This window comes from Rhineura floridana, chromosome 22 (assembly GCF_030035675.1).
Source record: "Rhineura floridana isolate rRhiFlo1 chromosome 22, rRhiFlo1.hap2, whole genome shotgun sequence".
In the NCBI taxonomy this organism is placed as follows: domain Eukaryota; kingdom Metazoa; phylum Chordata; class Lepidosauria; order Squamata; family Rhineuridae; genus Rhineura; species Rhineura floridana.
This window is the reverse complement of record NC_084501.1, coordinates 14,351,939-14,363,368: the sequence shown is the minus strand read 5'-3', so window position 1 is coordinate 14,363,368 and position 11,430 is coordinate 14,351,939. Positions and strand designations below refer to the sequence as shown.

At 42.0% G+C, this 11,430-nt stretch overlaps 1 protein-coding gene across 1 annotated transcript; it reads right to left on the bottom strand.

Moving 5' to 3' along the window:
* Positions 1–9,142, bottom strand: LOC133374884 (feather keratin 4-like). The gene is made up of 2 exons (XM_061606187.1): positions 9,034–9,142; positions 1–3,829 (listed from the first exon to the last, which is right to left on the bottom strand). Exon 2 carries the CDS (start codon positions 3,807–3,809, stop codon positions 3,336–3,338), a length of 474 nt encoding a protein of 157 aa, XP_061462171.1. The 5' UTR covers positions 3,810–3,829; positions 9,034–9,142; the 3' UTR covers positions 1–3,335.
* Between the last annotated feature and the right edge of the window lie 2,288 nt (positions 9,143–11,430).

Here is an 11,430-nt window from a genome sequence, read left to right as displayed (position 1 = left end):
TTCTGATGCAAGAAAAGGTTTATTGGAAAGGTGAAAGAACTAAACCACAAGGATCCACACTCAGTTCAAGCTGAATGACATTTCGATGCAACAAAACCAACAATTATGAATGACACTGAATTGCTCACCATAATCATTGTATTTACAGAGAAGTAGGGACTCATGGTTTTAGCAAAGGCAATTGCACAGGTGTAAGGAAAGAACTTCACAAAGAAAAGTAAATATACATCTCAGGAGAAGCATAGTGCAGGGCTAGCCAGCATGGTGCCCTCCAGTGGTTGTTGGACTCCAACTCTCATCAGCTCCAGCTACCAGGACTGCAGTGGTCAGGGATAATGGAAGTTGTAGCTCAACAACATTTGGAGAGCATCATAATTGGCTATGCCCACCCACAGTGTAAGTCACAGATAAATCTCATCTTCAGAGATGCTGAGCACCCCCCATTGTCACAACCATTTGTTGGAACTGCAGGTGCTCAGCATTTCTGAAGGAATGGTCCATAACATTTGTCAAGTGACCATATCATGGTTTTCAAAAATGTGACTGGCTCTAGTCTTCCTGGGTTTAACAGGGATATCCACAGAAGCATTTCGACCGGCCAGTTTGCTCATGAACGTATCTTTAGTATGGATTTCTCCCAATAAACATGTTTTATGATGTTTCTGCAAGAACGTTTCTTAAAATGCATTATTGCATGTTATTTTCACTAATATATTCATTTGAATGCACATTCCCTCCTTAATACGTGCATTTTTGTAAACATTGTTTGGAGACCTGCATCCCAACATGCGGATAAAGGTGAATTTCAAAGGATGGCTGAGTTTCAGTTCTCATATTGTTTTGGAAAGTACAGATTTGGTTGATTCAGCTTTAAATACAAACTGAATCTAATCTCTCCATCTTTATATGAGAGTGGTAGTCCAACAATATACAGGAACATAGGTAGCTTATTCAGATCATTGGTCGATCCAGCTTAGTATTGTCTGTACTGACTAGCAGCAACTTCCCATGGTTTCAGACAAGGTTCTATCCCAAGCTTCAATTGAAATTTTCTGGTTGAACCTGAGACCTTCTGCAGGCAAATCAGATGATCTACCACTGAGCAATGGTCCTTCCCCTGAGCTATGGCCCTTCTCACCTAGAGGGTCATCAGCTCTTCACTTCTGGTTTAATTGCTTCCACTGTGACCACTCTGAGGACAGACATTTTTGTAGAAAATATAGTACATAAATAAAATTGTCTATAAAAAATAGGGCAGACAATTTAGACAACTTTACAAAAGGATTAAGTAATTTCATGGGGGATTAGCCTATCAATTGTTCCTAGTCATAGTAAGCATGCCTCTGAATTCTGTTACTGGGATATGACATTGGGGACGACTTTTGATCTAGAGTCCTGAGTGAGAACTTCCTGCAGGCATCTGGTTGCCCTGTGTGATAACAGGATGCTGGACTAGCTTCATCCAGCACACCACGTCTTACTATATGGAAGAACAACAACTTCTACTGTAACAACAGACCTGCCCAATAAAATCAGCCGCTGAGGCTCTCTCGATGGCCTCTACGCTAGATAAATTGCATGGGGTCCAGCAGGTCTTTTTTCACTGGTGATCCTCGAGTATGGAACACTTTTCCTGCAGAGGTGCATCCAGCTTCAAGTCTTTACAGTACTGGGCAGCTGGCACATTTTTTGATGAATTTTTGGAGGAGGAAAGACCTGGTTAGATAAATGGGTTAGTTACAGCTGCTGCCTTATCATCCCACATGTTCACCTACTTCACACTTGGGATGAATTCAATCGGCCTTTAGGAATATCGGAAGGTGACTTGTCCTGAGTCAGAGCCAGTGGTCCATCTAGCTCAGCATTGTCTACACTGACTGGCAGGGACCCTCTAGGGTTTCAGACAAGGGATCCCTCCCAGCCCTAGCTGGAGATACCAGGAACTGAGACTGGGACTTTCTGCATGTGAGGCAGATGCTCTACCACTGAGGTACGACCCTTCCCCTAGCTGCTATCTGTTGAGTTGCCAGGAGTTGTTGCCTTGTGTATTTTAAGGATGGTGTTATGCATGTTGTGAATTCTCTTTCTCTTACTTGAGTTTGTAAGAAACCACCCTGTAGCTAGATCAAATGCCAGTACATAAATTGTCTAAATAAAATGAAATACATAAGAAATGTTTTTCTTCATTATTTTCCCCTAGACAGCTAGATACAACTTCTGCTGTCCTGTTCCTTTCTCTGAGAAGATGGTGAGTTTTATAAAGTGACTGAGGAAGGGGTCATGTGCTTTGTACGTGTATTTCAATTTAAACCCCACTTAAATATTATTTTAGATTATTTGTTTTTGAATTCATCTTGTTTCTGTAAAAAAAAAACACTTTGGAAGCTTTGCTGAGGGGCAATTGACAAATCAGAAACCGAAATAAAAAGCAATAACTCCCATTCAGACAGATTATTAGTAGGGATTTAGAATGCAAGCAAATGCTTCACTAGGGCAATGGATGTGTTCAGTTTTGTAGGCTCACCAGGTTATCATGTACAAATCTTAGCCTCAGTTTTCTCCACCTATAAAATGGTATTCCATGTGTGGTGTAGAATGACTTGCAGTGGCTCTAAAGGCTCTTAGGTAGGATCACTAGGTGTGGACTACCTTTATCCCTCCTGATCTTCTGAAGAACAGCTCCTATCATCATCTCTGGCCATTGACCATGCTTGCTGGAGTTGATGGGAGCCAAAATTCCCCACTCCTGTGCTACTTGTGTAACTGAGGATGTTGGAGATTGAACCTCAGAACTTCTTCATGCCAAGCATGTACTCTACCACTGAGCGACAGACCCTTCCTCCAAAAAGAATCCAAGAGGCAGAGATTTTGATGCAAGAAAAGATTTATTGGAAAGGTGGAAGAACTAAACCACAAGGATCCGCACTCGGTTAAAGTTGAATGAAATTCCAGTGCAACAAAACCAGCAATTATGAATGACACTGAATTGCTCACCACCATCCTTGTATTTAAAGAGAAGTATGAACGTTCCTGCACAGGGAACAAGAAGACTCATGTTGTCAGCAAAGGCAATTGCACAGGTATAAGGGGATAAAGAAAAGCAAATATACATCTTAGAGTAAGCATAGAGCAGGGCTAGCCAACATGGTGCCCTCCAGAGGTTGTTGGACTCCCCATCAGCCCAATCTAGCAGGGTCAGTGGTCAGGATGATGGAAGTTGTAGCTTGACAACATTTGGGTAGCACCATAATTGACTATGCCCAACATAGAGTAAGTAATGGTCCATAACCTCTATCACGTGTCCAAAAACGTGACTGGCTCTAGTCTTCCTGGGTTTAACAGGGATATCCACAGGCACGTTTTGACCAGCCAGAACCTTTGTAGCCACCCCCAAGGTATCCTCTGTAAGGAGGATAGCCTGGACCATAATATCCATCAGCACATGGAGTGTAGCCTCCAACAGACACTGGGTCACAGCTAGCAGAGAGGATGGGTCCTGGGACAGTCACAGTGAAGGAAGGTGGCTGGATCACGACCTCTGATGGTGGGACCTGGCTGATAGGTCCAACGTTGGCCCCAGGATATATTCCAAGACTGCTTGCTGGCACACCGCCACCTCCAACAAGTCTACCACCACCAAAGCTGCCTCCATAGCAGCTACCAATGCCGCCTGCATAGCCGCTACCGATGCCGCCTCCATAGCCGCCTCCATAGCTGCCAACTCCACATGGCCCAAGGCCAATTGTCGGAGTGGAGGCACAGGATGGAATGGCGCAAGTAGGTTCACAATATGACCAGCAACCAGACATGTTGAGTGATGGGGATGAATCTGGGAGAAATAGAGGACACAAACATTAGGGGAGGGAATGTTCTGGTTTGTTAACTGATTAATTTATATCCCACCTTTCCTCCCAAAAGGAGCCTAGGTTGGCAAAGAAGAGGAAAAAAACACTCAAACATTGTTTAAATATCTTGAAAATAAAACAACTTAAAATATATATTTTTAAAAAGAAGGTCTTTAAAATCATATTAAAAACAATTCAAACAGAGATGCAGACTGGGATAAGGTCTCTTCTTAAAAAGATTTGTTAAAAGTGTTCAGTAGGTCCCAAAATGGTATGAGTGATGGCACTTGTCTAATATTTAAGAGGAGGGAATATCAAAGTGTTGGTGTCACTATGATAAAAGTCTGCTTCCTAAGTTGGGCAGAACAGATCTCCTGTATATGCAGGAGGCCCTCACCTGCAAAGCACAGAGCAACAGGGTATATAAGGGGTAAGATGATTTTCCAGATATCCTGGTCCCAAGCTATATAGGGCTTTATAAACCAAAAACATCTCCTTGAATAGATTTGGGCTCAATGGTTCCCATTTTTTTTGTTTCCATGGACCACTTGAAAACTACTGAAGGTCTTGTGGGATCACTTATTGTTTATTTCTGCCTGTTGTAGCCTTTGTCATTCCATAGAATTCAGATTGTAATACGGTAAGATAACAGTATAAAAATAAACTAAGCTATATATAGTTAAAATCAGTATGAGTATTGAATGCAATGAATGTGCCACTTCCTATCATCAACCTCAAATCCACAGACATGAAAAGGACCACGTGAATGAAGTTCACCAAACACCTTTTCTGAACCCCCGTACGCTGACTATGCAATATGAAAAAGTGCAGCTCTGTGTTTCAGGTGCAGTACCTTTTCTTTCCACTAAATGTGCCTGTTGGGCTCTGCAAAACTGTTGAATATAATTAATCCCTAAGCAGGATTCTTATGCAACCATCTTCTGGTGCACAACCTCCGTTGCCAGTTAAGCTCTGTTGCAGAAGCTTTTCCCAGAATCCCACCAACATTTTAATTGTGATTGGTTAGGATGTAAAGGAGGACCTCTTCCATTGCTACATCTAGACCCTAAGCCATTTCCCAATATTTTTCATTTCCCAATGGCTGTCAGACCATTGCTAATACTCATTTCAGTTTGGTAGTCCTTTCTTAAAAGCCACGATGGGGAAGCACATGGACCTTCCAATGTTGCATCTTCCACCATCCATGAACATGAGCCATGCTGACTGCAGCTAGAGTTTCAATTATTCCAGATTAGGAATGGAAGGATCTACAATTTCAATTCTCTCCAGTTTCTAATTTTCCAAATCTGAAATTCAGATATCCACATTTCTATAGCAATTTGAGATCTTTTTTTAAAAAAATCTGATGAACATTCCTCAGTATTTTAATGCAAATTTCTCCTACTAAGCACATTTTTGTATGTAGTTTTGACAAATGCATATGTTTTTTGCAAGCAATCTCTCCTAATATATTGCATTTTGGAGTGTTATTTTCACTCATATATTCAATTTATGCACAATTCCTCTAACATTTGCACTTTTGTAAATATTTCTGTTTGTAGAACTGCATTGCAAAATTCAGATGAGTGCAAATTTTGAAGGGTAACTGTGTTTTGGTTCCCATATTGTTTCAGAAAGTGTGGATTTGATAGACTCAGCTTTAAATGATAAATTGTTTTGGATTTCTCTCCCCCTCTGTTCCACATAAATGCATTAAATCAACGTAATGTTACAGAATATAATACTGTATATTTCTTTAATATATATAGGCCAGAATTTGAAACTCTTACAATATATAATTGCAGACAACTAGCCATTAGAATATACATTAGACAAATGGTCTTATATGACTTTACAACCTTTTCATACAAACGTGAAGTGTTATTTCACATGAAATAACTTTGAGCTCTATCTCTTTTGACAAAAATAGTTTGATGACTTGGAATGACACCACATAAATGGGATACATTCCTGTCCAAAGCCACAAAATGCTTTCCAAGTGACTTGCCAGACATGCTTTGACTTTGAAAGGTCTTCTTCAGTGGCATCCAATGGTGGCTGCTACCCATTGGGACTGGTAGAGCAGAAGGCAGGGAGTCCAACATTAGGGGAAGCCAGAACCCGTCACAAGCAGAGCTAATGAATTCTGGTTTTGTCCCCGTCATTTTCCCTGATGAGGTCTACAAGGGCAACACTGAGGCTAAGGAGGAAGAAGCTGACAGCCAATGCCACCCCTGGACAGGATGTAAGAAAGAAGGGAGACTGATGGGAGCTGGTTGAGGGCAGATTGAAGTTGCTGGGAAAGGGCCCCATTTGCCCTAATGGACCAGCAACCTCCACTGGTTGCATCTATTTGGAGGGCTGCCCTTCCCCACCCTGGCTTTAAGTTCTCTCTCTTGTTTAAAGCTGTGGTTGTTTTGTCTTATTGCAGATTTGATGAGCATTTTGCCCAAAATACTTGTACTTGGAAAGCTATATATAAAGTTTAGTATGCCTATAATATGATCATCTGATGATTTCATCACCATTCCAAATGTTCTTTTTCCCCAAGAGACGCTATCACCTGCGAACAAGTTTGCTTCCCAAAACAGATGGACCAACAGTCTCAATCAGTATAAGGTAGCTTCCCATGTTGCAATACACCAGGGGTGGAGAACCTGTTTTCTCCCAGATATTGCTGCATTAAAACTCCCATAACCGCTGACAGTCAGCTCTGCTGGTTAAGGTAATGTAAGATGGAGTCCAACAACTTCTAGAGGATCATAGTTACTTCAGACCTGCTTAAAAATAAATAAATAAAACAATGATGGGGAACCTGTGGCCCTCTAGGTATTGTTGGACTCCAACTCCAAGCAACTCCAGCAGCCAGCATGTTCAGTGCTCAGGGTTAATGATGAGCAACACCCGGGGGTCCACAATTCCCCGCATACCTGCTGTAGGCCATTTAGAGCTCAGCCTGAGTTGAATCTACACCCAGCATTCTTTGCTACCTAGTCCTCTCTGCCAGCATAAGAACCTAGGAACATAAGGAGAGCCTGCTGGATCAGGCCAATGGCCCATGTAGTCCAGCCTCCTGTTCTCACAGTGGCCAACCAGATGCTCTTGAGAAGCCCACATGCAGGACATGAGTACCAAGAGGACTCTCCCCTCCTGCAGGTTCCAGCAACTGGTATTTGGAAGTATTCTGCCTCTGCCTATGGAGTCAGAGCATAGCCATCAGGGCTAGTAGCAATTGATAGTCTTTTCTCCATGAAAGTTGGCCAACTTCTGCCCCACATTCACCTCTCCACAGGGAATAAAAGTGAGGGGTATTGCAAGGGAAGCTCATGGCCAACACAGGAGAAGACCCTCAAGGACTTTGTTGAGCTGAGAATGACATGCAAGGGGTGGGGAACCTGTGGCCCTACTGATGTTGTTGTAGTCCAACTCTCATCAGCCCTAGCCAGCATGGCCAAATGTCACAGAAAATGAAATATGCAATCCAGCAACAACTGGAGGGCCATAGGCTCCCCACTCTTGCTGTAAATGTCACACACAAATCTTTATTTGCTTATGGCCATAGGCCGTTGCAACATAAAACAGTATAACGATACAGTAAAACATTTGTTCTAAAAATACATTTAAGAAAGATATATAGAGCAACAATTTATTTACACTGTGAAATAACATATCTTTCTCTAATCTTTCTGGCGGCAAAAGCAAAGTTTGCCACCGCAATAGTGATTTGGTTATTACTATCCGATAAAAGAGCGATTATCAATTCATTTGAGGAAAGACAACTGGTGTAACAAGGGAGGGGAAACAAAAACTTTTCTCTAGGATGGGAATAAAGGGGGCACAGTAACATATAATGGACTAGGTCCTCCGGGACCTTACATCCAAAGATACAAAAGCAGTTTGGAAATGGAACTCCCTTGTATCGTCCTTCCAAGACAGCAGAAGGCATGGCTTGGAACCTCAGCTCCGTAAAAGCTTTACGTAAAGGTGCACGGGTCAAGGTAATGAAGTAATGTGGAGAAACATGGCTGTGTTTTATTTGGGGAAACCACCAGGAATAAGTGGCTGACATGATTGAGGCTCTATCCTGATATGCATCTTGGTCAAAGATCCAGTTTTGAAGATCGGAGGATGTAAAGCTTGAAAATTTAGCTAAGGTGAGATCATAAAGTGCTAATAACTCCATATTTTTTCTCTCCCATTCATGCGTTCCCTGGGGATCGTTCCAGCAAAGTTTTATAAGGGAGGAATCATCCAAAGATCTGAATCTTTTCCAAAATCTTAGGAGAGCCAGATCAGTCCTGGCAGCCATGGACGGGAGGCCCAATTCTGCCCTTAAATGGGCTGAAGGGGTATTCCTAGGAAGACCCAAGATTTGCTTCATGAGTTGATTTTGAAGGGGTTCAAGTCGATTTTTCATCGACTGTCCCCAAAGCTCTATGCCATATAAGATTTTTGGGAGGAGTTTAGCTGTATAGATTTTTAACATTGGACCTAAAAGTTGACCGCCACGAGAATAAAAAATGTTCTTCAATTGGCCATTTGATCTTAATGTTGTCAGCTTAATCATTTCAAATTGCGGGGTCCAGGAAAGATTATTGTTAATACAAATACCTAGATATTTAAAGGTATTAACTTGTTCTAATTGATGGCCGTTCAGGGACCAGATGGATTTCGTCCTACTATACCTCCCGCAGACCATTATTTTAGTTTTAGCATAATTTACTTGTAGATGGCAGGCCTCACAATATTGTTCCAACCGGAAGAGCATTCTCTTCAATCCGACTTTATTTAGAGACAGCAATACCAAATCATCCGCGTAAAGCAGAGACGCTATCTTGCTATTACCCACTGAAGGGGGGAAAAAATTGGGAGCAGCCATTTTGGGGACTAAGTCGTTGATAAAAAAGTTAAACAGGAATGGGGCCAAAATGCATCCCTGTTTAACGCCCCGGCCGACTGGAATTTCATGAGAGAGTGCACCATTGTTGCCAAGGCGGACCCTCAACTTATTGCTGTAAATGTAAATACATCATTTTTTGAACAAAGCTAGTCCAAGGGCCAGTCACTGCCTCTCAGCCTCATGAAAAGCCTATTCATAGAGTCGCCATAAGTCGGAATCGACTTGAAGACAGTACATTTACATTTAGTCAACAAAGACTGGATTAAGAGTGAGCAAAAACGGACTTACCTAGTCAACTGGAGATCAAGAGCAAGTGCCTGATGGTGAGAAGTTGCTGAAGGAATGGAAGAAGACTGAGTGCTTTTATACCCGTTCTGTGACAGGTTAATCATAGGCGACAACTTCTCTGCCCAAGGATTTAATTAATATTTTGGCTTGATGTATTATCTATATCTTGATACCCCCTCCCCTGCTAATTGAATAGTTCTCTGCTATTAGTTGTTCCTGAAGTTTACATATGTCAAACGTCCTTTAATTCATTGTTCCTTTTCCCACAGCTTAATTCTTCCCATAAACAGGAAGGCCACGTGAATGAAACCATCTATTCAACAGATACATCAAAAGCTAGAAGGAAAACCGGTGTCTAAAACTGGGTTGTGCATTCATTGTATTTCTTGGAAAAGATTATTGTAATTTAGATCTCTGTTAGTGTTTTTTTAAAAAACCTGTGACAGGTTAATCATAGGCGACAACTTCTCTGCCCAAGGATTTAATTAATATTTTGGCTTGATGTATTATCTGTATCTTGATTCCCCCTCCCCTGCTAATTGAATAGTTCTCTGCTATTAGATGTTCCTGAGGTTTACATATGTTAAACATCCTGTAATTCATTGTTCATTTTCACACAGCTTCCCATAAATAGGAAGGTCACATGAATGAAACCATCTATTCAGCAGATACATCAAAAGACAGAAGGAAAAATGGTGTCTAAAACTGGGTTGTGCATTCAGTGTATTTATTGGAAAAGAAGATTGCAATTTAGATCTTAGGGTTGTTTTAAAAAAAATGTTGGAATGCTAGGAATTTATAGAGATGGATTGAACATTCACAAATATTCAGAGAATAGCATTGGGTGACTGTCTTTCGGGCCCCTGGCAGTTGTGCTGTGGGGTGCCGCAGGGTACCATCTTGTTCCCCATGCTATTTAACATCTATATGAAGCCCTTCTGAGCAGTCATCAGGAGAATTGGGGTGAGGTGTCAGCAGTATGCTGACGATGTCCAGCTCTATTTCTCCATAACATCTGAATTGGTAGAGGCCATGCAAGCTCTGGACTGCTGCCTGGACTTGGGGGTGGGCTGGATGAGGGCCAATAAACTGAGTCTGAATCCTAGCAAGACTGAGGCGCTATGGGTTGGTGGTTCCCAAGTTCGGATAATTGGTCAGTTGCCTGCTTTGGATGGGGTCGTACTCCCTCTGAAAGAGCAGGTCCGTAGCCTGGGGGTGCTCCTGGATCCATCTTTGTCTTTAGAGACCCAGGTGACCTCCGTGGCTAGGAGTGCCTTTTACCAGCTTCGGCTGATAAGAAAGCTGCGGCCTTTTCTGATAGCCTGACCACTGTTGTCCACTCACTGGTAACCTCCAGGCTGGATTACTGTAATGTTCTCTATGTGGGGTTGCCCTTGAGGTTGGTCCGGAAGCTGCAGCTGGTGCAAAATGCAGCGGCAAGACTGCTCACTGGGGCAGGGTATTGCCAACATGTCACCCCACTGCTGAAAGAATTGCACTGGCTGCCCATTTGCTACCAGGCCAAGTTCAAGGTTCTAGTTTTGGTGTACAAAGCCCTATACAACTCAGGACCAGGATACCTGAAAAACCATCTTACCCCTTATATACCCAGTCGATCACTGTGCTCTGCAGGTGAGGGCCTCCTGCAGATACCATCTTATCAGGAGGTTCGTTTTGCACAATATAGGAAACAAATCTTTAATGTGGCGGCACCTACCATGTGGAATTCCCTTCCCTCAAATATTAGGCAGGCGCCATCTCTGCTATCTTTTCGGAGCCTTTTGAAGACTTTCCTCTTTCAACAAGCCTTTTAAGTTGAGACCTATCCCAGTCTGAGTCTGTGTCAGAATTGCTTTTAATATGTTTTCTTTAAAAATATGGTATAACCCTTTTTAAAAAAAGATGTTTTGAAGTTTTTTTAAAAATGTTTTTAACATTGTTTTGTTTTAATGTATTTCAAGATCTTTTTATGAATTTTTAAAGTGTTTTTAGTGTTTCTGTTTGCTGCCCTGGGCTCCTGCTGGGAGGAAGGGCAGGATATAAATCAAATAATAAATAAGTAAAATAAGTTCAGGATTTGCAGCACGTTTGTGTCACAGGAGGGAATCCAACACTGAGTTCTACATTTACCACTTTGGAAGAACAGAGACCTTTTGGTCATTGTTCAAAAGTTGTAAAATAAGCTATGGGACCAGCTAGAAGGGCTGGGGAGGATGTGCACCACAAGATATTCCATGCTTGCTATAGCCACCTGCCCTTTGCTAACTGCAAGCTTCCTGCAGAAAGAGACAAACATGTTGTGTACTGGTAATGGTAATTTTCCACTTGCAAAAGCTTGCAAAAGCTTATTGTTAGATATTATAAAGCACTGATAGAGATCTTATGAGGTCAGAACAC

What these genes read in the sequence shown, in the direction of transcription:
- LOC133374884 (XM_061606187.1), bottom strand. Translation starts at nt 3,809, where the DNA reads ATGTCTGGTTGCTGGTCATATTGTGAACCTACTTGCGCCATTCCATCC.